Raw genomic sequence first — 27,710 nt, 5'->3', positions numbered from 1 at the left:
GCCTCCTCCCGACGCATCCGGGGGTGACCTGTCTTGAGGAAAAGTGTCGAGCCGTCAGCAAATCTAAAGCCGACCTAAAATGGATGGGGCAACGAGGCCACGATCCAAGGGAAACGACAGGTTAATAATAAGCCTCTTTGGAAAAGAGGTCTCCCTGCAACGGATCCCAAAGTGTTGAAACTATCCTGAAACTGAAATGTTAAACCCATACGTTTGTATTTATATTTCACCAGCTTTCCAAAGTCAATTATTTTGGTTTGTATAAATCTGTCTTTTAAGACAAACTATCACCCCCACTAATACAACATTCTCAATAAACTTCCAGGCTAACAAGTCAGCAACGACGGCAAATTAGGCTTAAACATGCAATTAGAACAATGTCCTTCACGGGCCTCAGAGCTCATGTGTCACTGCTGTGATGACCAGTGCTGCCTGGTGAGCCACCCAGACGGGACCCACTTCAGGGTCACACAGCCTTCATGCAGGCAGGACTGAGGGGAGGTGTCCACGCGGCCATTGAGGCCGCACAGAGGGCCAACCCCAGAATCAGGAGACCTCCTGGGGCCCCCAGTGCAGGGCCCCAGCCCAAGGACGACTCTACGGCAAGGCAGGCTTCCTGCAGCTCAGTAACTGCGGTAAAGCACCGTGAGAGAAATGCTTGCCCATTTGTTTGTACGAATATTGAAGGTCCAAGTTATCTTTCATGTAGTACTTTGCCACAGAAGCCAAGTACTTGTCCTCTTTAGTAAAGAATTGGCAAAACCTGATGCAAACATATAGCATATCACACAGGAATCACTCATTTGCTTTTACAAACCTGAATCCTTGCGTGCTATAGAAACAGGAGTGCCTATAAATGAAAACACACAGCATTTTCAGAAATGAAAACAGAAAACTGGGTGACTTAGGATATGAAAGTTAGAAATAAGAGAAGGGAAAATGTCAGCAGCAGGACTCCAGGAAATGTTGTGGCCTTGATGCCAGGCCTTGGACAACCTCTGAAACGTGCGTTATTTCCATGATGCCACTGCTTGGTCCAAATGTTGTGCCACCAGAATTCATATGCTGGTGTTTGGAGGTGGAGCCTCCAGAGATGATGAGGTCCTGAGGGTGTAGCCCCATGAGGGGACGAGTGCTTCTCTTATAAAAGAGGCCCCACGGAGCTCCTGCCCCTCCTGCACGTGAGGGCCCAGCGAGAAGGCGCGTCCACGAGTGGGAGGGGGGCTTGCACCAGAAGGTGACCGTGCTGGCACCTTCACCTTGGATTCCCACCTCCAGGACCGTAAGGGTGAGTAACGGCTGCAGCGTAAGCCGCTGGGTCTCTGCTGAGACTAAGGCCACTGTTGGCCCTTGTGTCCCAGCAGTTCCCGGCTCCCAGGGGCATTGCTGCTGATTTTTAAAGAGAACAAGGAAAAACACAGAGGACAGATGGCATCGCCCTGAAGGCGGGCATGAGACCCGCGAGAACAGGTGAGGCTGAGCTGAATTCCCCCACGGGCGCCAGGACCGCCTGCCCTTCGGAAGCTGGCCAGTGTTCACGAGAAGCCAAAGCAGAATCAGGACCAAGTGGCCCCAGGACCGCGCCTGGGAGGGAAAGGAAGGCCGGGTGCCAGGCCGGCGGGCTCCCGCAGGGCGGCAGCACACCGGAAGTCCCCAGATGGCTGGGCAGGTAGAGACAGGGACCAGACAACAGTGAGAAACTAAGGTGGGTTAACCGTGTAAAGATGAAAGCAAACCGAGAGGACCCAAAGGAAACACGAGAATTTCCTGGGGATAAAACAAACGCAGGAGGGAAGACCGGCCTGGGTCCGGGAAAAGGTTCCATGGATCTGCCCTCCCGGCCAGCCCCTACCACACAGGTGGGCCAGGCCTCTCTGCAGGGGTGAGGGGCGGTCACAGTGGACGCAGGGGAGGTGCCAGGCCTAGGGCTCCGTGGCCGCTCGCCTGACCCCACACCTCTGCATCTCCCACAGGGTCTCGACTCTGAAGCCCTAAGGCCCCACGCAGGGAGAGCAGGCTGGAGGTACGAGAGCCTGTGACAACAAGCACAGGTCTCAGACGGGGAGGGCCCAGCCACCACTCGGACCCACAGGCCGGGACACCAACACCCGGGAACAGGAGGGGGCCCCAGCCAGGACACTGCCCCAACTGGGACGTGTGGCCCAGGGCGTCTGGGGACAGCAAAGTGTGCGCATCGAAGAGACATCGCCAAGAAGTAATGACAACAAAGCCCCAGATGTAACAAACGCCCGGCCACAGGCAGAGCAGGGCAGATGTGGGAAACCACTCCAGATACGGTTCCAGGACGTGTGAACATCCGAGCAAAGAGAAACTTCTAGAAACACCTCCAAAGAATCACGATCAGACCTGCCACCAGGTGTCCGGATGCAAGAAAACAATGGTTTTTAGTCTCAAAATATTCAAGTAAAAGAAACCAAATCTAGAATTGTGTCTTTCCAGCTACCACTTCATTTAAGGATGAGGTTGAAATAAGGTAACTTTCAGGCACTTGAGGTCTTGGAAAGTTTCCCTCACGGTCCTTCTCTGAAAGCATCCAGTCTGCGGGGAGCCGAGGAGAAAACAACCCGCATCTTACTGCCATTTCGGGAGCACCGTGCACACGGCACGGACAGACAGACACACACACTCATGTGCTCATACATGCCTCTGTCCCTGGGGGCCGTGCAGAGAGGGGAAAGCAGGACAGGTTCCTGTGCTGGGGACCAAGGACACGACCTGAACGAAGAAGAAGCAAGCACACAAGCAAAGAGGAAGGCGGCACAGTCAGCAGGGGGTGGCCCTGCCCCAGCTCGAGGTGGTGGGGAGAGCAAGTCCTAGGAAGCCCCGAGCAGACATGGGAACAGACTCACCGCAGACACAGAACTGAGAAGGTGCCACGGCTCCGCTCTCAATTAGCACAACATCCATCAGACACAGTTCAAGTATAAAAAAGACAAAGCAAAGGAAGGAAAAAAGAAAGCAGGTTAATTTTTTACCATCAGAAGTTCACATCAAAAAATGGAAAAGAGACAAAAGAATGTTATATATGTTAAAGCTAAACAAGAAGATGAAGTCTGGAGATGACTATAAATAGTTTTAATAACCCATGTGGATGGAAACCAAGACGATGGCACAAATCACTCTTTGCTTCAAGAGCCTGCAAGCCCGGGCTTCCCTGGTGGCGCAGTGGTTGAGAGTCCGCCTGCCGGTGCAGGGGACGCGGGTTCGTGCCCCGGTCCGGGAGGATCCCACATGCCACGGAGCGGCTGGGCCCGTGAGCCACGGCCGCTGAGCCTGCACGTCCGGAGCCTGTGCTCCGCAACGGGAGAGGCCACAACAGCGAGAGACCCGCCTAGCACAAAAAAAAAAAAAAAAAGCCTGCAAGCCCATCGGACCCGCACATCCACTCAATAGCCGTGGGAGCGTGAACATGGGTCTCGCAGAGAAGAGGTACCGAAGACGAGGGCAGAAACCAATTAAACAGACAACTGTTTGTTTATTAATCGGAAAATTCGAAAGAATTGGAGGAAGAGAAATGAGTTTTCTGAGTTGCTTGGTGTGGTGGCTCAGCAGGAGCCCCTGAAAGTCAGAAGGTCGCTGACGCCTTTGCTGTGCGGTGGGGGCAGCAGAAAGGTGGGCCTGGCTGGACTCGTGCTGTGGGGGCGGGGGGCGCGGGCAGGCCATGGGGGCCGCAGGGACAGGAAGGCGGGCCCTCAGCGGGCGGAGCGCAGGCGCCGCCCCAGACAGGCCCTGGACTCGAGCGATCACTTCTCACAGACCGGCTGCCCCCACCGCGGCCACTGCCCAAGCTCCACATTTTAAGCTTTTTATGTTTTAACGTTAAATATTTTAAGATCTAAAATTCTTAAGAATCTGAAACTATAATGACCTGCTTTTGTTAAAACTGTATGTCAGTAAAGCAATTATACTCCAATAAAGACGTTAAAAAAGAACAAAAACCAAAACCGTATGTCTTCCTAGCTAAGGTTAACAGACACTTTTCTGGTAATTTTAAAGAAAATTTTTAAGTAGCCCTCATTTTTTTCACATTCTTGGCTATTTATCTTGTGAAATGTGAAACAAAGCAGAGTCAGCATGTCAAAGGGCTTCAATACGGAGCCTGGGGGCCATCAAGGAGTGGAACTCAAGCCGGTCCCCAGCGAGGGGAGCCGTGAACTTGGGACCTGGGCCGAAGCTCAGAGATTCCAGGGACGCAGCAAGAACCGCACCTGCTCCCGTCCCCGTAACGGGCCTTCTCCTCCCTCGTGATGGCCTCGGCCCTCAGGCACGTTTGGCCCAGAATGGCTTCTGCCTCTGACTCCAATTAAATTCTCTGTAGGCAACCCCGCCACCACCACCCCGTCCGCACCCTCAAAAGCCCCGACTGTTTCTATTGCCTAGAGGGACCCGAATCTGCGTGCACCAAACTGCAATTCTTTGATCCCAAACAAACACTCCCTACTGGACCACTGCCTCTAGGACGCCAAGGCTGACAACCGCACATAGGTGGGCGACTCCCTGGCCAGGCGACCCGGCCTCAGAGTCACAGCCTTTCCTACAGCACAGTCAGCCACCGCAGCCGCCCTCAAGCCACACGCAGCCCCGCGAGCCAGCAACCTCGTCCTCTTTGACCTCGAAGCCTCGCGTCCAGCCAGCCCGGCTCGGCCCGCGCCCCCAGCTGCAGCTTGGCATCCTTACCGGTCTCCCGCTCTCTGGCTTCCACAGCCAAGGCTTCCTTCTGGCTCCATAGCACGGCATTCTCCTCCTGCAGCTCCGCCTGCCGCCGGGCGGCACACTGCAGCTGCTGCCTCAGGCCCTCCAGCTCAGCCACCAGGCCCTGCTCACTTGCCTCCTTCCGGCCCAGCGCCTCCTGCAGGCCGGCCCTCTCCTCCGTGAAGCCCTCAACGATGCCTGCGGTCCATGCGGGAGACCGCTGTAAGGCCCCCCAGCAGGGGGAGGAGGGAGGGAGGAAGAGGGGGAGGGAGGGTGGGGGCGGGGCGTCCTGTTCCCCCAGGGACGGCACTGGACCACCCTCCCTGCGAGGCACAGGAGTGGCAGGCAAGACGAGGGCCCAGAGCACGCGGCCACCATGAGAGAGTGCCAGACACCAGGTGTGTGGGGTCGGGGCGGCGGTGCGCCCGAGAAGGTGGCTGACGGCTTTGCTGTTGAGACCCCAGCACGACGCGCACCCCCGGCAGGCAGGCCCCGCTCACCCTCCGCCGTGTGTAGCGCCAGCGCCAGTTGGGCCTTGGCTGCGCTCTCCGCGTCCAGGTGCTCCAGCAGCTCCCGGTGCTTCCGCACCACCTGCGCCGTCTCCTCGCTCTTACAGCTGAACTCCTTCTCAAGACGAGAATGAATCTGACGTGCTTCCTCCAGCTGTGAAACACGTTTGAAAATGGCATTTTGGACCAAAAGTAATCAAAGCTTATACTGACACCAACAGAGTTCTACTTGCGTAGAATTCTGGGGAAACCATAAATATCCTGTAAGAAACAGCAATTTCCATGTTCAATGTTACGTCAGTTACTAAATAAGCAACAAACTTTCAAAAAAGGAAAGTTCTGCACACGGAGACAGACAACGCTGCACGGACACACCGTTTGTGACTGTCGACCCCATGTGTGTCTGTGTGGAGCACGGCGGGGGGGTGGTCATTTCAGAGGACACACGGACAGCAGCCTGGCACCCGGGCAGGGACAGGGCCCCTGGTGACTGCAGGTGGAGGATGGGGAAAGGCTCCTGGGCCATCACCACACCGGGCAGGGGACCTGACGTGACCCTCCCTCCCCAGGTCGGACACCATGGGACGCCCCCTTTCCCAGGCACAGCCCGGGGCCCCAACCTCACCTTCCTCCCGAGCTCCCCTGGTGGGTACGTCCAGGCTGGAGGGCCCAGATTAATCTCTGAATTCAAAACGCCTACATCCCGCTGTCCTGGCTGACAGCTCAGCACCTGGCCCGGGCCCCCTCAGCCTCCCCCTGCATGTAACCAACTCTGACCCTTCCGGACCCAGCCTCTAAGGAAATCTGTTGGTTGTACCTTGAGAACAGCCCCGGGCGCCGCCTCTCCTCGTGCCCTGCTGGGGGCCGCCTGCCCGGGTTCCTGGCTGCCGCTGCCCCCTCCTGCAGCCAATGGGCCTCGGCAGCCCCACCACTGACCCCAACCTGAACAGAGGCTCCTCGCTCCCCTCTGGCCGCTGCCCTGTGTCAACTCCCACCTCCCCCCACCCCGCTTCCACACCCAGGTGCCCCTGCAGAGCGCACAGAGGGGGCAGCAGGGATGCAGGGCCGCGGGCCAGGTCCGACTGCAGACTGGACGGTGTCTGTCTGTTCCCTTAACTGCGCTTGGGGACAATCAAAACCACCTGATTATTTATCATCAGATGCTGCCCAACTCTGTCCGGTTTCTGAGAGAAGATGGGACGAAACCAGAGGAGAAACTTCGGAGCTCGACACTGTGGCTCTACCTGCATTCGCGTCTCAATATTTCTGAGACATGAACAGCGATGTTTCATGTGAAAATGCTTACTTTTTAACTGGACAGCTTTGGGAAAAGGCTCTCTATTGCTTTCCAAGTTTTCCTACTTCGTGTCTGTGCTAATTGTCTGAAACATTCTAAAAGGTTAACCAATTCCCGTCTTCAGTAATAATCTCTAAACGTAAGCGTATTCAACATGGAATTAAAATGGTGTACAAGTTGCAGTAAAAGAGGCTGAACACACATGATCTAAATTAAGTGCACTGAGGTTTGACTTTTCACTCACAGCAAGCCTACTTCCCCAAGAATTTCGGCTCAGAAAAGACTCCTATATGAGGAAAACATGTGGGCGAAGCTCCCTGGGAGTAACAGGCTCAGGACGACACCCGGCAGAGAGTGGAGCGAAAGAAATCAGACCCGCCTGGAGAGAGAAAGCCTCCTGTCTCGTCCGCAGGGTCCGGTGGAGGATCAGAAACCCTGACTGCCCAGCGCCCGGCAGGCACCTGGGCTGCACGGTCACCGCCAGAGCCCCGCCCACTCCTGCAGCCTGTCGCCCTCGTCTGCAGAGGGAGGCCATGGGGCCGTGTCTCACCTGCCTGGTGGAGTCTAGGACCATCTCCAGGAGGCCGTCCACCGCCAGGCCCAGGCTCCGGTAGATCCTCCTGACGGGCTGCTCACACTCCAGCGTGCTTTCTGGGCTCATGAAGAAGCTCTCGCAGACATGACTGCTAATCTCGGCCACTGACGACGTCTCGGCACCCTCGGGCGATGCGCTGTCCAGCTCTGGCAGGGCCGCGTCGAGCCCAGGCCACACCTCGTCCAGCGCCGGGGCTGCAAGTGAGCAGACACAGAAGCCACGCTGCCAGGAGGAGCCCTGGCACCTGGCCTGGGGGCTGCGGGCACAGGGCTGTCGGCGCTCACCCGCAGGCGGGCTCTCGTCCTCCAGGCAGAGCCCCACGCGCTCGCCGATGCGGCTCTTCAGGGCGACGGCGGCCCTGAGCGTCTCCCCAAACAGGCCCAGCAGCCTCCTCAGGGCGTCCCGCAGAGCTCTCCTGAGAGGGGCACACACAAGCAGCGTCAGCCAAGACCCCGCCCGGCTGGCCGCACCTGAGCAGTGCTGCGGGCGACCTGAGCGTCCCTCTCCTGGAGGCTGCGCCCAGGGCCCTCTGCCCAGCTGCTCTGCCCGCAGCGGCGCCACTGCGAGCTGCACAGACCCGGCCTGCTCCACGGCGCAGCCTCTCCGCTTCTCAGGAGACACCGGCTCAAACGTCCAAGTCACCGCTTGCCATAGCCTGCCAGCACGGGAAGGCGCCGTGTCTCCCCGGTCTCTCTCTGGGGCCACACAAACCACGGAGTTTGGGGTGTTTGGTTCCCCTAGCACAGGAGTCCTGTCTTTGAGCTGCATCCTCCCCGACCAGCCCTTCCAGCTGGAGGGCATCATCTGGGGCACGGTGACCCCGCCCAGGACGTGGCTCCGGTGCCCACGAGATGTCAGGGCTTGGCCACCCCCATCCGCCCAAGGCTCTCACCACCCCCTCGGGCCCAGCACAGGGAAACGCCACTCAAGACATGGGAAGAGCCGCCCCTCGGGAAGCTGACACCCCAGGTCAGGGCCCGAGACAGTGCGAAAGGGACGTGGGGATGTGAGGGGCGGGGGCAGGTGGGGGGGCAGACTGCAAACGGCGGGACGAACAGCCCCTGCTGCTGCCCAGGCCCCTTGGAGGGAGCGTGCGGGGAGGGCGTAAGGACCACCCCCAGACGGGCTCGGGCAGGCGGTGTCTGCTTTGCTCCGAGAGAAAATGCCAGAAGGCCCCAGCCCCCCCCCCCTTCTGGGGCCCCGTCCAGGCCATGCCGACCCTGGTCCCTGAGGGGCCTCATGAATGCCAAACACTCGTGGGTGTCGGGGCGTCTCACCTGCCGGGCGTGCCCCCCCGAACGCCTCGGGGCTTTCGCTCTCTGCCAGCCCCCCGAGTGCAGGGCCAGGCCTATAACGTCCTGCCCTGCACTCCCCTCATCGAGCCGCAAGGCAGCTGGGCACAGCACGCAAGGTCCTCGCAGAGATAATGAAGCCGTGAAAGAATGAATGGAGAGACCGAGCCCACGTGAGCAGCACCCGCCCTCTGCACAGCAGCCCTCCCCACGTCTCCTCTGACCCTCAGCGCTGCATACACGGTAGCGCCGCAGTGCTGAGGACGAGGGTCCAGGGGCAGCAGGGACCCCAGACCAGCAGGACCATGAGATAGCGGCAGGGACAGGCCAAGGGATGCACAAAGGGGCCCAGAGAGGCCGGCCAGTGAGCTGCACCTTCCTGGGCGATGCTGAGCCAATGGCCCCGACAGGCAAAGACGAGAGCGTCTCCTGACATCAGGCAAACACAACTGAACGGCTCACTCCAGAACCACACGAGAAGCAGGGCTAAAACCTGCCTAGTGCCAGGTGGGAAACTATTTCCTAAATAAGACTCCCAAACAAACAAGAAAAGGGACGGGTCGGTAACTGCCTTCATAGCAGCGTCAAATCTTGTAACCTGGCAAAATGGGAAGGTCTGGCAAAGCGAGGTGGTGGGTATGTGGGTGCCACGACTCAGCACTCATCTCAAAGTTTAAGACCCTCCTGGACGAGAGGACCACGCAGCACAGGGTCCCATCCGCTAGGTGCCAACATGCACTCCAGCCCGAGAAGCGGAGGCGGCCACTGACCTCTCGCCGTGGGACAGGTCGATGTCAGACTTGAGCATTGAGATGAGGGTTGTGCCCTCCTGGTTCTCCCTTTCCCGCCTTTGCTGAAGCCTCTCCAGTTCGGAATGGCGCTCTTCTATCTCGCGACTTAAGGATAAAATCTGGTCTTTTAGCTGTTGCAGAAAAATTGTTAGAGCTTTAGTTAAGACAATTTAGTTGAAAATAAGTTTCTGTAAGGAACTTTCTTTATCCAAGAGCAGGTCTGTGGTTTGTGGGATGGAGAAAACGGATGATGGGACGCCAGCGTGGGGCCCATAAAGCACACAAAACACAGGCCAGAGGAAAAAGAAGGGTGTAACTTTGCAACCAATATACTGAAGAGAACAAAAGGAACAGAAAACAGTTTCAATGCTGTGCATAGAGGGAACTTGGGAAAAAAGTGTGGCTCCTATAACCCACTGGGCCATATAGGTCGCTGGTAAAATGAAAGAAAATGGAATAAGTAAACAGAGAATGGCAAGTTTCAAGATGGCAAACAATGACCAAAAAATGGACAAAAGAGACACAGAGGATGAACTGCACGCCCGGATGGCTCGAGGCTGGGGCGGCCCCAGATGCCAGGGTGTGGCTGGTGGACGGCAGACTCTTCCCTTTGCTGGTCCTGCTCCCTCACCTGCATTCCTATGAAACCTTCCTCCACTTACGATGGGGTTGCATCCCAATACAGCCATCCTAAACTGCAAATACCATACATCGAAAATGCATTTAAGGACCTCCCTGGTGGCACAGTGGTTAAGAATCCGCCTGCCAATGCAGGGGACACGTGTTCAAGCCCTGGTCCGGGAAGATCCCACATGCCATGGAGCAACTAAGCCCGTGCGCCATAACTACTGAGCCTGTGCTCTAGAGCCCGTGCGCCACAACTACTGAGCCTGCGCTCTAGAGCCCGTGAGCCACAACTACTGAGCCCGCAAGCCACAACTACTGAAGCCCGCGTGCCTAGAGCCCGCACTCCACAAGAGAAGACGCCACAACGAGAAGCCTGTGCACTGCAACGAAGAGTAGCCCCCGCTCGCCGCAACTAGAGAAAGCCCGCGTGCAGCAATGAAGACCCAACGCAGCCAAAAATAAATAATTAATTTTTAAAAAAAGGAAATGCAGGGGCTTCCCTGGTGGCGCAGTGGTTGAGAATCCGCCTGCCGATGCAGGGGACACGGGTTCGCGCCCAGGTCCGGGAAGATCCCACATGCCGCGGAGCAACTAAGCCCGTGAGCCATGGCCGCTAGGCCTGCGCGTCCGGAGCCTGTGCTCCGCAACGGGAGAGGCCACAACAGTGAGAGGCCCGCATATCACAAAAAAAAAAAAAAAAAAAAAAGGAAATGCATTTAATATACCTGTGAATGAAAAGGGTCACCTGCCATATCAGTAAACAAAGGATGTTGCAGCCATCAAGCCACCACAGCTGCCTGGACAGTGAGCCCTCAGCAGGCTCAGGATGGGAAAGTACAGGATACTGGCCCCAGGTAGAGGAGGTGCAGATCAAAAAATAATTTCAGTGAGTCCAGACTTTGCTTCTTCCCATATATAGAAAAGCACTGAATTCACCAACTTGAGATGCCTGGTTTCTTTAATTAACAGTAATCTTTTGAAAAGGAAAAGCAGAGCGGCTGGCTGTCTTGGTCCAGAATGACTGTCAGTGCATCAGTCGTTCACCTTTCTGCTCGTGTGGCTGACGGGGAGCTGTGGGTGCCCTGCCCAGCATCACAGGAGAGAACTGGACCACATATCACTAGCCCAGGAAAAGATAAAAATCCAAAATTCAACATTCAAAGTACTGTTTCTACTGAATGTGCACTGCTTTCACACCATCATAAGTCAAAAAATCCTTCCTACGTCAAACGACTGTAAGTCAGGGACGGTCTGTACTCAATAAGGTAAAAGAGTTAATTCATCAGTGAAGAACACTTGCTCATCAAAAGATGACAAAAGGGAAAAAACACCCCACAAATTAGAAGAAATCGAGAAATACAAAAAAAACTTCCCTAAATCAGTAAGAAAAAGACAAACAACTGTTTTGAACAGAAAAATGGCCAAAGACACAAAAAGGCACGCGTCCCACAGAAAGGGAAACACAAATGGATCACAAACATAGTAACAGTTGCACATCTTATCAGCAAATTAAGACCACCAAGAGACACCATTTCATTGCCACAAAATTGGCAAAAATTTAAAAGAACATCCCAGGAGAGGATGTGGAGTAACAGGAGCTCGAGGGCGTGACTGGTGGAACCGCCCAGAAACAGCCTTGGGGTTGCCCAACAGGGGCAGAAGCCCACAACTTGGACGCGCACTTCTAGGTTGAAGAAGCTCCTGCACATCTGTAGTGAGAGGTGCGTGCAGGAAACTCAGGGCAGCTTTATTCATAATGGCAGAAAGACAGAAACAAGCCCAAGGCCACCGATGAGCACACACGCAACGGATGCCATTCGGCAGCTTGGATGGCGGGTACGGCCCCACCAGCGCCGTCTGTGAAACTCCAGTCAACACGGAACCAGAGAGGCCAGTACACACCCCCTTGTGAAGGCCGGAAAGGGCTGAGGCTCAACAGCAGAGTGTCCGGGAATAAACACATCAGTGAGCAAGAAACCTGTAACAATCAGAAGGGTGGTTGCCTCAGCGGGGGGGCAGGGGGCGGGGGGCGGTGTCTCTTGAGGTGCTTAACGTGGGTGGTGGGACACCGTTCCTTACTCCATAGTATTACTTTAACCGAACATGCACATTTTAAGGACACCTGTAAGATGACTTCACAGTGGAAACAACTTCCCGCAGAGTCTGGCTTCCTGACGGGTCACGCGCCCCCCTCCGGCTGCGGAGCCTCTGGGCGGCGGCAGGCACAGCCGGCCCACTGGCCCCAGGGAGCCCCCTGCCGCTCGCCTCCACGCGCCCACACAAGGGCCCCCCCACTCCTGGTGCCTCAGTCTTTCCTCCCCACCTTCTCACACTCCTCCCATCAAGCAACCATCCCCCCTTTTTAAAGGTACATCACTATGTATGTTTTACAATTTCTCTCTTAATTCAGAATTTAACATTTCTTTTAAACTGTACTTTTATTAGGATTGTTATTGTTTCTGGTCCTTGAGGTATAAAATCGCAGAGGCTTTGGATGGTGTATCTCTAACCCTATTTTGCCCACAAGCCAGGTTAATTTTAGTATCTTGTACAGAATGAGTGTTTTTAAGAAGGCATATCATGTATCAGCAAAAATGCCTGGTATATTGAAGAACAAGCTTAAGAAATACTTCGAAAGGCTCGTTCTTCCTCACGGAACCCCCTCCTGCCTAAGCCCTGGTGCCGTCCTTGTTCCCCTGCATGTGCCCCCCACCCTCCTGCCTTCTCGTGGCTGGGCTCCCAGCACAGGAGGGGCCTCTGCAGCCAGGAACACGCCCCTCGATGGGCAACTAATGACTGACCTCCACAGATACATGCTGCCCTGAATCTGGCTGGGAGTGACTTTGACATCTTTGGTACCAAATGAAGTGAGACACACTCACGGGCAGTGTTTACAGTCGGAAGGCCTGGCCCCACCGCTTGGCAGCCATGGACTTTGAGCGAATTAACGGAGCCTCTCCTGGGCCTCAGCGTCCCGAGAGGGAGAGAGCTGCACAGAAATGAGAAAATCCTACATCTAATGTGCTCGGCGTGGTGCCTGCACATATTCATAAGAAAACTGTGCCTCCAGTGTATGAGTAAGTTCAAATCCAGTGACCCTGTATGATGATAAAGTCAAAGAAAGCAGCAGTACTGTTATGACTCTGAAAGATCACACAGTGGGACTATCTCTAAAAATAATATAAATACACATCCGTGTTTTCAATAATAATAATGAAAGAAACCCAATTCAAAAATTGTCAAGGACCTCAGCCATAAAAAAGAATGAAATAATGCCATTTGCAGCAACATGGATGGACCTAGAGAGTATTATGCTTAGTGAAATAAGTCACACAGAGAAAGAAAAATACTGTATGATCACTTAAATGTGGAATCTAAGAAAATAATACAAAACAGATTATTTACAAAACAGATATAGACTCTCAGACATGGAGATATATTAGGAGTTTGGGATTAATATGTACACACTACTGTATATAAGATAGATAACCGAAAAGGACCTACTGTATAGCACAGAAAACTACATTCAATATCTTGTAATAACCTATAAGGGAAAAGAATCTGAAAAAGTATATATATACTCTTTATATGTATACACACACACACACACACACATACACATACGTATATATATATATATATATTTTATATATATATATATATAATTGAGTTACTTTGCAATACAGTTGAAACTAACACAACATTGTAAGTTAACTGTACTTCAATAGAAAAAAATTGTCAAGGACCTGAACAGACAAAAATGGCCAATAAACCCATGAAAAGATGTCCAACATCACCAGTCATTAGGGAAATGCAAATAAAAACAAGATATCACCTCACATCCATTATATTGGCTATTATTTTTTAAAATGAAAATCAACAAGTATTGACAAGAATGCGGAAAAATTGGAACACTTGTGCACTATTGGTGGAAATGCACAATGCCACAGCTGCTGTGGAAAACAGTTTAGCAGTTCCTCAAAAAGTTAAACACAGAATTATCATATGACCCATCAACTTTGTTCCTAGATATATATACCCAAAAAGATCAAAAGCAGGGACTGAAGCAAATACTTGCATCCCAATGTTTGCGGCAGCATTATGCACAACAGCCAAAAGGAAGAGATGACCATTAACACATGTCCATCAACAGATGAACAGATAAACAAAATATGGTATCTATATACAATGGAATAATATTAGTCAGCCATAAAAAGCCATGAGTGTTGATACACGCACAACATGGACGGACCTTGAGGACACTACGCTAAGTGCAACAAGTCAAACACAGAAGAACATATATTGTACGATTCCTCTGAAATGAGATCCCTCGAGGAGTCAAATTCACAAAGGCAGAAAGTACAGTGCTGGGTACCAGGGCAGGATGGAGAGGGATGGGAATTATTATTTTTTTTAATTAATTAATTTATTTATTTTTGGCTGCACTGGGGTCTTTGTTGCTGCATGCGGGCTTTCTCTAAGTTGCGGCAAGTTGCGGTGCACGGGCTTCTCATTGCGGTGGCTTCTCTTGTTGCGGAGCACAAGCTCTAGGCGTGTGGGCTTCAGTAGTTGTGGCATAAGGGCTCAGAAGTTGTGGCTCGCAGGCTCTAGAGTGCAGGCTCAGTAGCTGTAGCACACGGGCATAGTTGCTCCGTGGCATGTGGGATCTTTCCAGACCAGGGATCGAACCCGTGTCCCCTGCATTGGCAGGCGGATTCTTAACCATGCCACCAGGGAAGCCCAGGAATTATTTTAAATGAGGGCAGAGCTTCTACTTGGGATGATGAACAAGTTCTGGAAATGGATAGTGGCGATACTTGCACAATACTGTGAATGTGGTTAATGCCACTAAACTGTACACTTAAAATGGTTGAAATGGTAAATATTATGCATATTTTACCATACACAAAAAAAGAATTAACAAAGAAAAGATGCATCCCACATACCTGCAGAATTTGGTCATTCTTCTCCTGAAGCTGCAGAGACAAAGACTCTTTCTCTTTTTGGTAAAGAGACTGTGCTTGTTCAAGCTCAAGTTTATGTATCGCCTCTTTTTCATGCAAAGCAGCTTTCTTTTCACTTTCAAATTCACCCTGTACAAAAGTACATTATTAACAACAACAACAAATGCCATTAAGTTATAAAATTATCCTCGCTCCATTTCTCTGCTGTTCACCAGAATTTAGTTCATTCAACAAATATTTATTGATTCCGTATTCTGTGCCAAGAACAATGATCAAAAAGGCCAAGGCCACTTATCCCCAGTGAACATATGTTCAAATGTGCTTACCATAGAGAATACAAAAGAAACAGCCTGCTACCTTTCCCAATGGTCGCATTAAGAAATTCTCCATCATCAGGGTATCATGACCATCAAAATCCAAGATATTTAGAAACCTAACTTCCTCTGGTTTTAAAAAATAAATGCTGTTTCTTCTTAAATAATAAAAAAAAAATTTAATAATGTTCACCTAATGAATTAAAATACATTAATGAAAATAAGCTTTTTTTTTTTACACTAGAGATAGCACTTCCAGAATGGCAGCATAAGGACCTCCAAAAATCCACTCCTCTACAAGAGCACTGAGAACACTGGCAAAAACTGTCAAAATCAACTTTTTCACAGCTCTGGAAATTAAAGTGTTTATTAAAAATAAAGGCTGAGTTGCCATCAGAACAGGAAGGTTTGGGTGTTTGAACCTGCCCCAATCCCATCACTCCAGTCTCTGGGATAGCCTTGAAAATGCAGCCCAGGGAATTCCCTGGTGGTCCAGTGGTTAAGACCATTTCAAGCTTTCACTGCTGTGGGCCCCGGGGTTCAACCAGGGTTCAATCTCTGATAGGGGAATCCGCAAAAAAAAAAAAAAAAAAAAAAAAAAAGGAAAGAAAATGCAGCCCAGCAACCATGGGGGGAGGAAGAGAAGAATGGATTTGCAGCTCCACCAAAGCACCACCACCAACCGTCACTAACTGACCTGTCTGGCAGCTCACTGAAAACCTCCACTCTCAAAGCTGGTTTTTTATCAGATCTGATTCAGAGTTCACCTCAACAATTCTGTGCCCAAGCCATTTGGCAAAAACAATTAGCAGCAATGGTTTAACATCTCAGCGGCCTGAGGCAGTGATAACAATTGCAGCTAATAAGAGGCTGATCAAAAAACTTAAAAGGAGGGCTTCCCTGGTGGCGCAGTGGTTGAGAATCCGCCTGCCGATGCAGGGGACACGGGTTCGTGCCCCGGTCTGGGAAGATCCCACATGCCGCAGAGCGGCTGGGCCCGTGAGCCATGGCCGCTGAGCCTGTGCGTCCGGAGCCTGCGCTCCGCAATGGGAGAGGCCACAACAGTGAGAGGCCCGCGTACCACAGAAAAAAAAAAAAAAAAAAAAAAAAAAAACTTAAAAGGAAGTGAAAGCTAAGGCAGAGATGTATACTGCCTGCCACAGTATTGAAGGCATTCCCCAACCAGAGCCCCACAATAAAGAGATAAAATTATAAAATGAAACCAAATAGATATTCTGAAGCTGAAAAGCACAATTACTGAAATAAAAGTTTCACTAGAAGGACTCAACAGCAGATTCAAGTGGGTAGAAGAATGGAGATTTTGAGGAACAAAAGAGACAGAAGATATATAGAAAGCGAACAGCAAGTACTGATACACCCTACAACACACATGAACCTAGAAAACATTCTTCTAAGTGAAAGAAGCCAAACACAAAAGGCCACATTTTGTATGATTCGATTTCTATAAAATGTTCAGAAAAGGTAACTCCACAGAAGTGGAGAGTAGATCGGTGGTTGCCAGGGGCTGGGGGAGGGAAGGGACTGCTAACGGGTGAGGGGTTTCTTTTGTGGTGATGTAAATGTTCTGGAATTAGACAACAGTAAGAGTTGTACAACTTTGTGCATATACTGCAGACCACCGAACTGTATATTTCAAAAACAGTGATTTTTATGATATGTGCATTATATCTCAGTAAAGTTGTAATTAAAAACAAAACAAAACCACAGTAAAAATCATTGTGAGAAGTAGAGCTGAATGCTCACTCATCCTGAACAGACTCCCTTCCGTGGCAACAGGCCCCTTGAAGCAAGCAAAGGCTTGATGTGGCCGCTGCTGAGTCACCAAAGCAAGGCCATGAGCAGGGCTGAGATTTTCCCTAGGCTTAAATACAGCCAGCTCTTTATCATGGGGTTGGACAGTGTGGGTCCACTTACACTCGGACTGTTTGTTTTGGGCTGTGCCGTGCAGCATGGCGGATCTTACCTCCCTGACCAGGGATCAAACCCAGGCCTGCTGCACTGGGAGCGTGGAGTTTTAGCCAGTGGACCGCAGGGAAGCGCCATGGATTTTGTTTCAATGGTAAACAGTACAGCACCACACGATCCGTGGCCGGTTGAATCTGCAGATGCACAGTAATGGCGGATACGGAGGAGCCACATGTACCGAGGGCCAGCTATCAATTACACGCAGATTCTCAACTGTGTAGAGGGTCGGCACCCTTAATTCCGTGTTGGTTAAGGGTCAACTATGCGATGACAATTTCTTAAAAGAAAAGGAATGCTAACTAGTCCATTTAAATATAAAAGTGAAGGAAAAAAAGTTGCCTTGAGGACTTCCCTGGTGGCACAGTGGTTGAGAATTTGCCTGCTAATGCAGGGGACACAGGTTCAAGCCCTGGTCTGGGAAAATCCCACATGCCGCGGAGCAACTAGGCCCGTGAGCCACAACTACCGAGCCTGTGCATCTGGAGCCTGTGCTCCGCAACAAGAGAGGCCGCGACAGTGAGAGGCCTGTGCACCGTGATGAAGAGTGGCCCCCGCTCGCCACAACTAGAGAGAGCCCTCGCGCAGAAACGAAGACCCAACACAGCAAAAATAAATAAATTAATTAATAAACTCCTACCCCCAACATCTTCAAAAAAAAAAAAAGTTGCCTTGAAAAATCCATTTCTAAGACAATGAAAATGTGTTTTAATTTTGCATATCAAAATTAATTTAGAATAAATTTTTCTTATTTATTTTGCAGGCGAGAAAGGACAGCAGTGAAATCGATCACTCTTAACCCCGCACCTTTAACTGTGCGATGTGCTGCCCCAGCAGCGCCTCTGACTGACACTTCAGCAGTTCAATCTCCTCTTGACAGCACGGCCGCCGCTTCTCCTCCTCTTCCAGCTCCGCAGGAACCGAAGTGCCCTGCTTGAGAGGGGAGGAAGGTCAACACTGGGCCTTGACGGTGTGCGTGGATCTGTGATGAGGCTGGAGCTCAGCTCATTCCACATACTTTCACTGTGACGACACGAAGCAGTCAGGTTATAGCTCATAGAAAACTTCAAGTCACTCTTTGTGGGCTCTGGATTCTCACCTCAGTCACAAGCATTAGAAAATGGGGTTTGTTTGCACAGCACAAACTGAAACTATACTTTCAGGTTCTAGAGACCATTTCTGAATTAACACAGAACACTTTTATAAACTTCCTCTCCTGGAACAGGTTTAATTCAATCCTTTAAAAGGAAGAATCAAGAGCAATTTCAAGTGAGGACACGTGGCAGTTTCCAAAGCCCTGTAACAGTCTCATCTGCACCACACAACCAGTTCATGGGAAGGACTGGGTTCACCCAGATGGTTCACAGCCAGGAAGGAAGCTGCAGCCCTGACAGTAACCGGATTTGACCAGGGATGCTGGTTCTGCACGTGCCAACCACAAAATGCTAGTGAACAAGAACAAAACCCCAAATGCCAACGGGCACCACAGACCGGCAGGGCAAGGCCAAGAGAGAGGAGGACAAGCCACACTCCCTTTCCCCAAAAACAGACTCTAGGACACTGAAGGACGCTGGGAAAAACAAGAAAACATCAATACCCGAGAAGAGGCAAATCCCGCAAGGCCCACGATAAACGTGAACCCCAGCAGAGCGCTCTTCGGGTGCCGGCGCCCGGGCACAGGCACCTGCGCTCCTCCCTCTCAGCACCTTCGGCAAAGAGGTCCTGAGGGCAGAGCCCGCACGCTCGCCAGCCTGTTAAATGCTCTGGTCGACAGATCGAAGCGTAAGCACCTGCTACTTGAAAAACCTGATTGAGCCACAGATCACATTCTTCAGGCAAAACTCTTTCACGGACGCCGAACGTATACAGACAGATAAAAGTGAACTTCTGTTTGGGGTCAGGGTCAGAGTCCAAGAGCACCCCACACCCCCGTGGGCCTCCAGGCTGCACTGCACATGTGAGAATCCGGGCCGGGGGGCTCAGGCTGCTCTTTCTGGCCACGGGGTCCTTCCAGGCCTTGGGGTCACTGCCCACAAACAGAGAGGGCGGAGGGAGGGTGCCATACGGAGCTGCGGCTGCGAAGGAAGAACCAGGCCACCGATGCCAAGCCCCCCGGTCGTCTGCCCCACGGAGGCCCGCCGGGCCCCAGCACAGAGCTGCCCTTGCTACAGGGAGCAGGAGCCAAGCACAGGACTTGTTTCCCAGCCTTCACTGTCTCAGGAAGGGTTTCCAGGCAGCTGGCAGAGACACGCCAAGTCCAGCGAGACATCCCAAACGTAGTCAGGAGCAGCAGACACACGCGGCCCTCGCAGGCGCCCTGTGCGGGGAGGAAATCACCCCAACCCGACACCTGCGAGGGGCAGTGGAGACTCCGCGACCTGCTCTGCCCAGTGCGCCCCCACGGCTGGAGCGGGACTTCGCAGAACGCACCGGGCCGAGGCCAGCGCGGCAGAGCAGGGCAGCCAGGAGGGGCGGCAGACGGCATCGCGCATTCAGCCCCGCAACACGGAAGCCTCGGCACCCCCGGGCTGGCTGCACGACTGCGGCCCCCTCGACCTGACCGGACAGGCTCAGAGGGGGTGTTACTTGTCCCACACTCCCTGCAGCCCCTCGAGACCCCCTTACACACAGTCGTTCTATTTCCAGCCTGACTAAACTCTCTTTAATCTGTTCTAAATGGTAAAGTCAATAGGAGAAAAAGATGTTTTTAAAAACGTATTCTCCAGTTTTTCTAAAAATCCACAGAATTATGTGGGAAGTGTCATATATATTTTAATCATTAAAAAAACATAATGGGGGCTTCCCTGGTGGCTCAGTGGTTGAGAGTCCACCTGCCGATGCAGGGGACGCGGGTTCGTGCCCCGGTCCGGGAAGATCCCACGTGCCGCGGAGCGGCTGGGCCCGTGAGCCGTGGCCGCTGAGCCTGCGCGTCCGGAGCCTGTGCTCCGCAGCGGGAGAGGCCACGACAGTGAGAGGCCCGCGTACCGCAAAAAAAGAAAAAAAAAAAAAGAAAAAAAAAAAAACCCATAATGGATACACGTAAAGAAAAAAAAAATAAGTAGTTTTGTACAAAGAATACCAACATAGTATTAAGAATAAATTCAACTGATAATGAATTGAATACATTCAAACTATATCTAAAATAACCACAGGTTCTCTTAATATTTTTAAAAACTCATACGAACAGATTTTTTTTCCCCAAGGAAAGATGACATTGGCTGAGCAATCAACAGTGGTCACAGGACGGTTAACTCCTGCTTTCCTTCCACTGCTTAGTGTTACCAATATAAGGGGGATTTCTCTGCAGGACACTTATCTCTAAGAAAAGGAAATCAGGCTTCCGTTTTCAGAGAACTTTTCTCACAACCAAACTCCAAAGGGAAGTAACCCGGAAAATAATCCAATCGCTTCACAAGCGCCGGGTAAACAAGTCTTCCGATAAGTGACGCTGCTTTCCAAACAGGTGCGGAGATATTTGTGGCCCAGATAAAACCCCTTCACAGAGGAAGAACGGCACGTCCCTGCTATTTTGGGGACAATGACCACAGCACCCCAGGAGACACCCAGCAAGGCTCTATGGAATATCTGTTTGTGAGGAGAGCCTGAGGAAGGACGGTAGGACGAAGAGGCCACCACCCGGAACTATTCTCACCAAGACACGGCCCTGAATCCCATCCCGTGTGTCGACTGCTGACACGCTCACAGGCAATGAGGGGGAAATGTGAGCCAACGTCACAGGACGCAGTAAAAACAGATTCAGCACAACTCAGGCCCCATGTGGATCCCTATTTGACCAGCCACAGGAAGAGACTGGAACTTAGGCTGGATATGTGATGAAATTAAGGGATTACTGTTAATTCTGCAGGTTAGCATGGAGCACGTTATGGTATATTGGGGCGGCTAATGCACTGAGATTGGCACGTACCCGTGGGCAGTCAGATTCTGAACCGTTCTCTGTTTCTGTATATGTTGAAATTTTCCCCAATAAAAAGTTAAAATAAAAAAGGGGAAGAAACTGCATATCCCACCTTCCCACAAACCCAGATGTTTTCTCCTATGAAATGAGCCAGACAAAAAAGGTCACTTAAACAGTATCTAATATTCACATCCTTAGTAGCAAAGTAAAAGAATGACATACTTGAACAAACAAATGGAAGAATACTTCGCAAATGATCTCAGCGCTCTAAAGAAAGTCAACACGGAAGTACAAAAATGCCGAGCCGAAGAGCAGGACCCATGTCACGACCAGGTAACAGAACCCTCAGAGTGAACAAACAAGGACCCGACAAAGTTTCTTTGGAGGGAGGCTACTGTAAGCCACTCAGTACCAGGGAAGGCCAGCGGCAGAGTGTGACTCCTCAGAGGATTAGAGAAATGAAACTCAGACACCTCCACAGGTCAGCAGGTCTCAGGGCAGCGCCCCAGAAGAGGAGGACGTTGCGCACGAGAGCACGACAGAAAGCACGAGAGCAACAACAGTACTGAGAGCAATGAGAGCACCGAGAGCACGAGCACAGAGCACGAGAGCAACAAGGGAAACGAGAGCAGCGACAGCACGAGAGCAATTGGGCTGTGGCCAGGACCACCGTCTCCTCCTCGGTGCCTGCAGCAAGCTCCGGCCCAGCAGCCGCTTGGCCCCTCTGTAATGGCCCCTCAGGTCTGAGCTCGAGGGGCTGGGGCACTTACGACACTGCAGGGACAGAAAGAGGGCTGAGGGGGTGAGGGTGACCTCAGGTGGCCTCGGCCTGCAGCGGCCTGAAGCAGGATTTCAGTTCCCGACCAGAGACTGAGGTTGGGTACGGCAGTGAGAGCGCTGAATCCCGGCCCCTGGACCACCAGGGACCAGCAGCCAGTGCCATGGCCCTGGCCCGTCAGCTACGAAAAAGTGAATTTCCGCAGACAGACGGAAAATAGTGAAGCAAGTAAAGTGTTTATTAGAAGGAAAAAGAGTACAGTAGACACATGGGCAGGCTCAGAGAGAGAGCCACGCCCTCATGGCAGTTTGAATCTCTTTCGTGGGCATTTCTTCCGGGTTTCCTTTGACCAACCATCTTGCTCTGCCTGGTTCTGAGTCTGTATTTAGTGTATCTCAAGGTCCTCCCATGCGTGCGTGCACATCTCTTAGCCAAGATGGATTCCAGCGAAGAGGCCTATGGGTAGTTGGCATCCCTTACTATGAGGTGGCGCCCCCCCTCTTGGACCTCCAAGGAGCCCTTCTGCGCATGTGTAGTCGGGAGGGTCTCCTTGACTTCGAGAATGAGGAATATATGGTCTCTTATCTTCTATCTGGGCGGGGCCCAGCCTCCTCCATTATCCTGCTTTTATGGAGCTTCTGTCCACAGGGGAGAAACTGTTCAGCCTGGGGCCCATCTATCTCCTGCCTCAAGGGAACACTGAGGGAACACTGAGGGGACACTGAGGGGAGGCTGAGGCGATGCTGAGGGGACACTGAGGGGAGGCTGAGGCGATGCTGAGCCGACACTGAGGGGGCTGAGGGGATGCTGAAGGGGCTGGGGGACGCTGAGGAGATGCTGAGGGGACACTGAGGGGGCTGAGGAGACACTGAGGGGACACGGGGGGCTGAGGGGACGCTGAGGGGGCTGAGGGGACACTGAGGTGATGCCGAGGGGGCATGGGGGCTGAGGGGGACGCTGAGATGACACGGGGACTGAGGGGGACGCTGAGGGGATGCTGAGGAGACACTGAGGGGACACGGGGGCTGAGGGGACGCTGAAAGGGCTGGGGGAGTTTTGTCCTCTTTCATGAAACCTGAGTGCGATGCCACGGTGAAGAGAAGACGGTCTGTGTGACTTTATCAGTGCCCAGTGCAGGTCTGGTCTCAGCCGGGTTTCGTCGTGCTTCTCTGAGCGCCTGCAGGCACGGGCTTCCTGGGTGCGGGTCCCTCCTGTCTCTCATTCCCCACACACGGGAAACCCGGATTCAGGGCATCTCAGGGTCCAAGGAGCAAACCAAAAAAAATGCCAACTCCCAGACTTTTCAACCAAACAAAAGGGATAAACGTCGTATTTATGTTTCCCTTTATTTTTCTCCAATCCACTAATTCTCATTCTGGGAACTTCCATGTGAAAAACCAGTTTACATGCTAATTTCAGATCAGTCAATATGTTCACACACAGCTAAGAGCACTGACTATTAACCTAGGAAACCCAGGCGAGCGCCAGGCCTTATTTCACGGTTCGAAATGAGCTATTGACACGTCCTTTTGAAAAGCCCCACAGAAAAAGTACCTACAAAAATTTATAACCTCGATAAGTTTGTACATATGCTTCACCAAAAACACCAGTTATCCTCACCCCCAGAAAGACCAGAAGATGCGCAGACACCAGCATCTCAAATCTAAGAACACCAAGGCAGAAGGGCCTCAGGGGCGGCCAGCCAAGTGTCCTCAGATGGACTCCAGGGGTTTTGCAAGCCCTGGGAAGACGGTGTGCAGAATTCCACGCATACACACGTCTGCACGTGTGCTACGCACGTGCGCTGCGCACATGCAGGGTGGGCAGGCAGGGCAGTGACATCACGTGGGGCCTGGCTGCATGGCGTCCACACACACCTCTGCCATCCTGTGTCAATGCAAAGGGCACTGAGGGGTGTGAGCCCCAAACAGGTCACGAGAACCCGGGCCAGGTCCCAGCCTCCATGGCAGCCCCACGTATTCCAACTGCTTTGTCAAGACTCCACTGTAACCTCGACCTCGCAATTGGACATGTTGCTTATACACATGGTGATGCACAAAGTTTAAAAATCCAAAGAAGTGGGAATTCCCTGGCGGTCCAGTGGTTAGGACTCGGCGCTTTCACAGCCTGGCCCCGGGTTGAATCCCTGGTCAGGGAACTAAGATCCCGCAAGCCGCCCAGAGGAACCAAAAAAAAAAAAAAAAAAAAATCTGAAGAAGAGCGCATATAGCATGTGCCGATCCCTAAGAGCACCTGCTGGGGGTGGTTGTTCTGCGCGGACACACATCACCCACACACCCAAGCAGCCCGCCTGCTCCATCCTCCTCTGGCCTCCCCTGGGTCCAGAGGTACGGGCCCTCTCCCTGCCCTCAGCAGACCCCCGACACCGCCCGCCCCCTGGCTCCCCGCGAGCCTCAGTCAACCTAGAGCAGGGCAGCTGCCTCCAACCAAATGGCCCCCATGGGACAGACCCGGGCACTCTGCTGCTGCCCCGCCCTCCAGGGGCCCTGCCCTCGGTCAGGTCCTTAGTGCCCACCGGACCTCCGAGATCCTAGCAACACTGTGTGGCAGGGCCATGGGCACCTTGGCAACAACGGCCCTGAAGAGGTTTGCAGGACAGGGCCCCTGGCAGCAACACCCTCCCGGGCCGCCGCTGAGCAGCACGCAGGCGTGAGGAGTGCAGCACGTGGCACGCGCTCCGCAGGGGACGCACCGTGGGCTGCGCAGGGCACAGGGCGCAGGGCCGTGAGTCCCGGACGGAGGGGCCGTCCCGGAAGGACGGGCTCGTGGAGAAAACGATTTGACGAAAGGGAGGCAAGAGTGGGAGTTTCCAGGTGGGGGACAAGGCCAAGTTCAGAGAGGTCACAGCCAGGGTGTTCCAGAAACTACCAGGCAGCAGGTGTCCGGCGCCACGATCACAAAGAAGACAGGACATCGGGCCAGAGGACACTTGGGCAGAGTCTGGGCAGGGCTGTGCCCCCGGGTTGCACCATGGGCCCCAGGGTTTGGGGGTGCAGCACGGGATGCAGAGGACATGCAGCACCTGCCGGGCACCTGGCACAGGCAGCTCCCGAGGGACCCCACAGGTCCCACGCAGCTGAGCGCAGGCCCCGGGCCTTCTTGGCAGGTGTGAGGCCTGCCCAGCGTCCACCCCACTGCGGGCCTCACGGATGCCCCGAGGGCTCTGATCAAGAGGAGAAGCCTCAGGAGGCCCAGCGGCTTTGCTGATGTCACCGGCACCCCCGTGGGGCCAGAGCCTGACCCCCAGGCCATCCCTGAAGCCACCGCTGCCCAGAAGGAACCTGTGGGGGCCCCACAGGTGGAGGCTCCCCTCCGGTGGAGCCTCCTGCACCTGCACCCCGCCCCTGAGCTCCTGCACGGCTGTTCTTTGCTGCTGCCCCAGGGGCAGGCCCTCAGCAGGCCACACCAGCTCCACCTGTAGAGAGCGAGTGCACAGGGCACTGCCTCCCACACGCCTGCCCTGCCACCCACACACACCTCCCACCTGCAAGGTGGGAAACACTCCACGTGCTTCCTACAAGCGCGTTTTACACTAATAAAAGTAAGCCATAATTGAAGACACATAGCTTTTCTCGTGTAAAAAACGTGTACTTCTTCCTCTTGCTATTCTTTTCGAACTTCATCTTTTTCAAACCCTATAATCCCAGGGAATCTAATTTAAATCCACAGGCTGGGAACAAGCTCCCTTCCCCACGAATCCATCTGCATGGGAGGAAACTGAAGCTGACACTCACTGAGAGTTCACTGGACTGGCCTGGGGGCACCACAGCCCTCCAAATTCACACCAAAACGACAACTCCCACAACTCCCGGGGAGGAGTTATGACACCTGCCCTGGGGCCCGAATTCAAGGACAGACCAGGGGCTCATGACCCCAGGTGGAATGTGCTCAGCCCTCGGGGAATTTGTTCAAGATCTCGCCCTGCAGGGACTACACCCTGGTGGTCCAGTAGCTAAGACTCCACGCTCCCAATGCAGGGGGCCCAGGTTCAATCCCTGGTCAGGGAACTAGATCCCACGTGCCACAACTAACAGTTCTCACGCCGCAACTAAAGATCCCACGTGCGGCAACAAATATCCCACGTGCCGCAACTAAGACCCAGTGCAGCCAAATAAATAAATAAATAAACAAACTTTTTTTTTTTAAAAAAAGGAAAAGATTTCGCCCGCAGACCACACAGAACAGGCAGAGCCGAAGCATAAAATGAAGCCACCACACCTCTCAGCACTAGGCTGCCTCCTTCCTTCCATCCTTAAACAAGCTAAACCAGGAGCAAAGGACAAAACCCCCCTGGGAACATCTCATAAAGCACATCTGAGTCACGAGCAAAGGTTCTACCTGGTACTTGTGTTCTCACAAGGCTGAGATCTCCTGCTTTGTCATCTTGAATATCTACTTCTTAAACACGTGACAAAAGCATGAAGGCGCCAGAACAGGATCATTTCTGAGTGCCTGGCACGCACACCCGGCCCAATGCGCACAGAGCAGCCCGTCCCCACACTGAATTCCCACTATGTGATGACGTTCTAGCCAAATAAATGCATCCTATTCGTGACGTACAAGTGCCGTGGGTCTGCAGATGAGGAAAGGGGAGCGCTGGCCGGGGCAATGGGGCCGCCTCCAGAAGCTCCTTTCATACCACAGCTGAAAGCACCTGCCAAGGGGACAGTCGCTGCTCTTGACACAGGACAGAGGGTTTAATCGCACAGAAATCGGTAGAGGCTCCAAGGGGCACTCTGAACGCTTTGAAACCTCACAGGGAACGCTGTACGCAGGCACAGGCGCACGGTTTTCCAGGATCAGAGATCCAAAGCCTTCACCAAGGAGCCTGGGACCAAAAACCGCGTAAAACTCACTGTTCTGTACCCGCCTCACCAGGAAACCCACCGCTGTCCCTGGGACACACACACACACACACACACACACACACAGGCGCAGCTGACACACGTGGGCAACAGAAGACACCAGTCCTGGGGAAGGGCGAAGCCCCGCACCTCACCTGGTGAGCCCCGCGTGGCCGGGAGGCTCCCACGCCCCCCACGTGCTCTGTGCTCACTTCCGCTCTCAGGCCGTCCTCTGCGGGCCGAGGCTCTTCGGCGTGTCTCAGCTTCAGCCTCTCTAGCGCCCAAGTCAAGACCACGCGGCGAGAAGCGTCCTCCTTCTGCGGCCGCTCCTCCAGGCCCCGCAAGCTCTGCCTCTCAGACAGGTAGCGCGACTCCAAAGCGTCCAGGCGGGTCGCGTGTCTGGTCTCCAGAGCACTGATTTCCGCAGCGTGTTCTGTCTGCAGCTCAGCCACGCGGGCTTCTGAGAGAGCCCACCACTCTCGCTCCAAAGAAGCCCTCAGCGCCTCCACCTCGGCCTGGTGCCGGGTCTCCAGCTCCGCCGTCAAGGACAGGACGTGCTGCTGGTGTCTCTCCTGGAGCAGCTGAAGCTCGCGAGCGTGCTCCTCCCGGGCCTCCCGCAGGAAGGCGTCTTGCTCAGTGGCGAACTTCTCTGTGATTTCTCGACGTTCTTCCAAAAACCTGAGGAGACAAGCCAAGTGAACACGGAGAGTCAACGTGCAGCCACAAAAGCATCAACCTCACATTTCTCACAGGAGACACCACTTTCTACTGGTGAGACCATCGTGCCCGGATTTTACCTGCTCTCCCACCTCCCCGGGCCGCAAGTGGTCTGAGCCCCACTGCCAGCCACGAGCGGAGAGCCAAGGGGCCCACGAAGCCAGAGGAGCTCAGAGGCCAGAGCCCAAGCATCCCCGGTCACAGACCCAAGTACAGGACACAGGACCCCCAGCAAGAAACCATACACACATTTCCACAGACACCACAAGGTGTCTGTGGGTGTCTCGTCGGCGAGGAGAGGACCTCAACAGGGAAGGGACAGTGGCATTGTTTACAGGAGCCAACAGGG

The 27,710-nt window shown here is 53.2% G+C and overlaps 1 protein-coding gene across 16 annotated transcripts in view; it reads right to left on the bottom strand.

Moving 5' to 3' along the window:
- The window catches only part of PCNT (pericentrin), a 106,895-nt gene that overhangs the window by 52,264 nt on the left and 26,921 nt on the right, over positions 1-27,710 (bottom strand). For 10 of the 16 annotated variants that reach the window (XM_067035299.1, XM_067035304.1, XM_067035301.1 and 7 more), the window contains exons 14-22: positions 26,800-27,322; positions 17,893-18,018; positions 14,771-14,917; positions 9,177-9,328; positions 7,399-7,529; positions 7,070-7,308; positions 5,214-5,376; positions 4,699-4,911; positions 818-850 (exon numbers count right to left, since the gene is read on the bottom strand). In XM_067035299.1, coding sequence (XP_066891400.1) covers positions 818-850; positions 4,699-4,911; positions 5,214-5,376; positions 7,070-7,308; positions 7,399-7,529; positions 9,177-9,328; positions 14,771-14,917; positions 17,893-18,018; positions 26,800-27,322 — 1,727 coding nt within the window. The remainder of the gene's footprint in view (positions 1-817; positions 851-4,698; positions 4,912-5,213; positions 5,377-7,069; positions 7,309-7,398; positions 7,530-9,176; positions 9,329-14,770; positions 14,918-17,892; positions 18,019-26,799; positions 27,323-27,710) is intronic. The other 6 variants (XM_067035300.1, XM_067035309.1, XM_067035308.1 and 3 more) reach the window with 3 other exon arrangements.

The sequence above is a fragment of the Kogia breviceps genome, chromosome 5 (genome assembly GCF_026419965.1).
Source record: "Kogia breviceps isolate mKogBre1 chromosome 5, mKogBre1 haplotype 1, whole genome shotgun sequence".
In the NCBI taxonomy this organism is placed as follows: domain Eukaryota; kingdom Metazoa; phylum Chordata; class Mammalia; order Artiodactyla; family Physeteridae; genus Kogia; species Kogia breviceps.
Note: the sequence above shows the minus strand (reverse complement) of the source record. Positions and strands in the feature narration are given on the sequence as shown.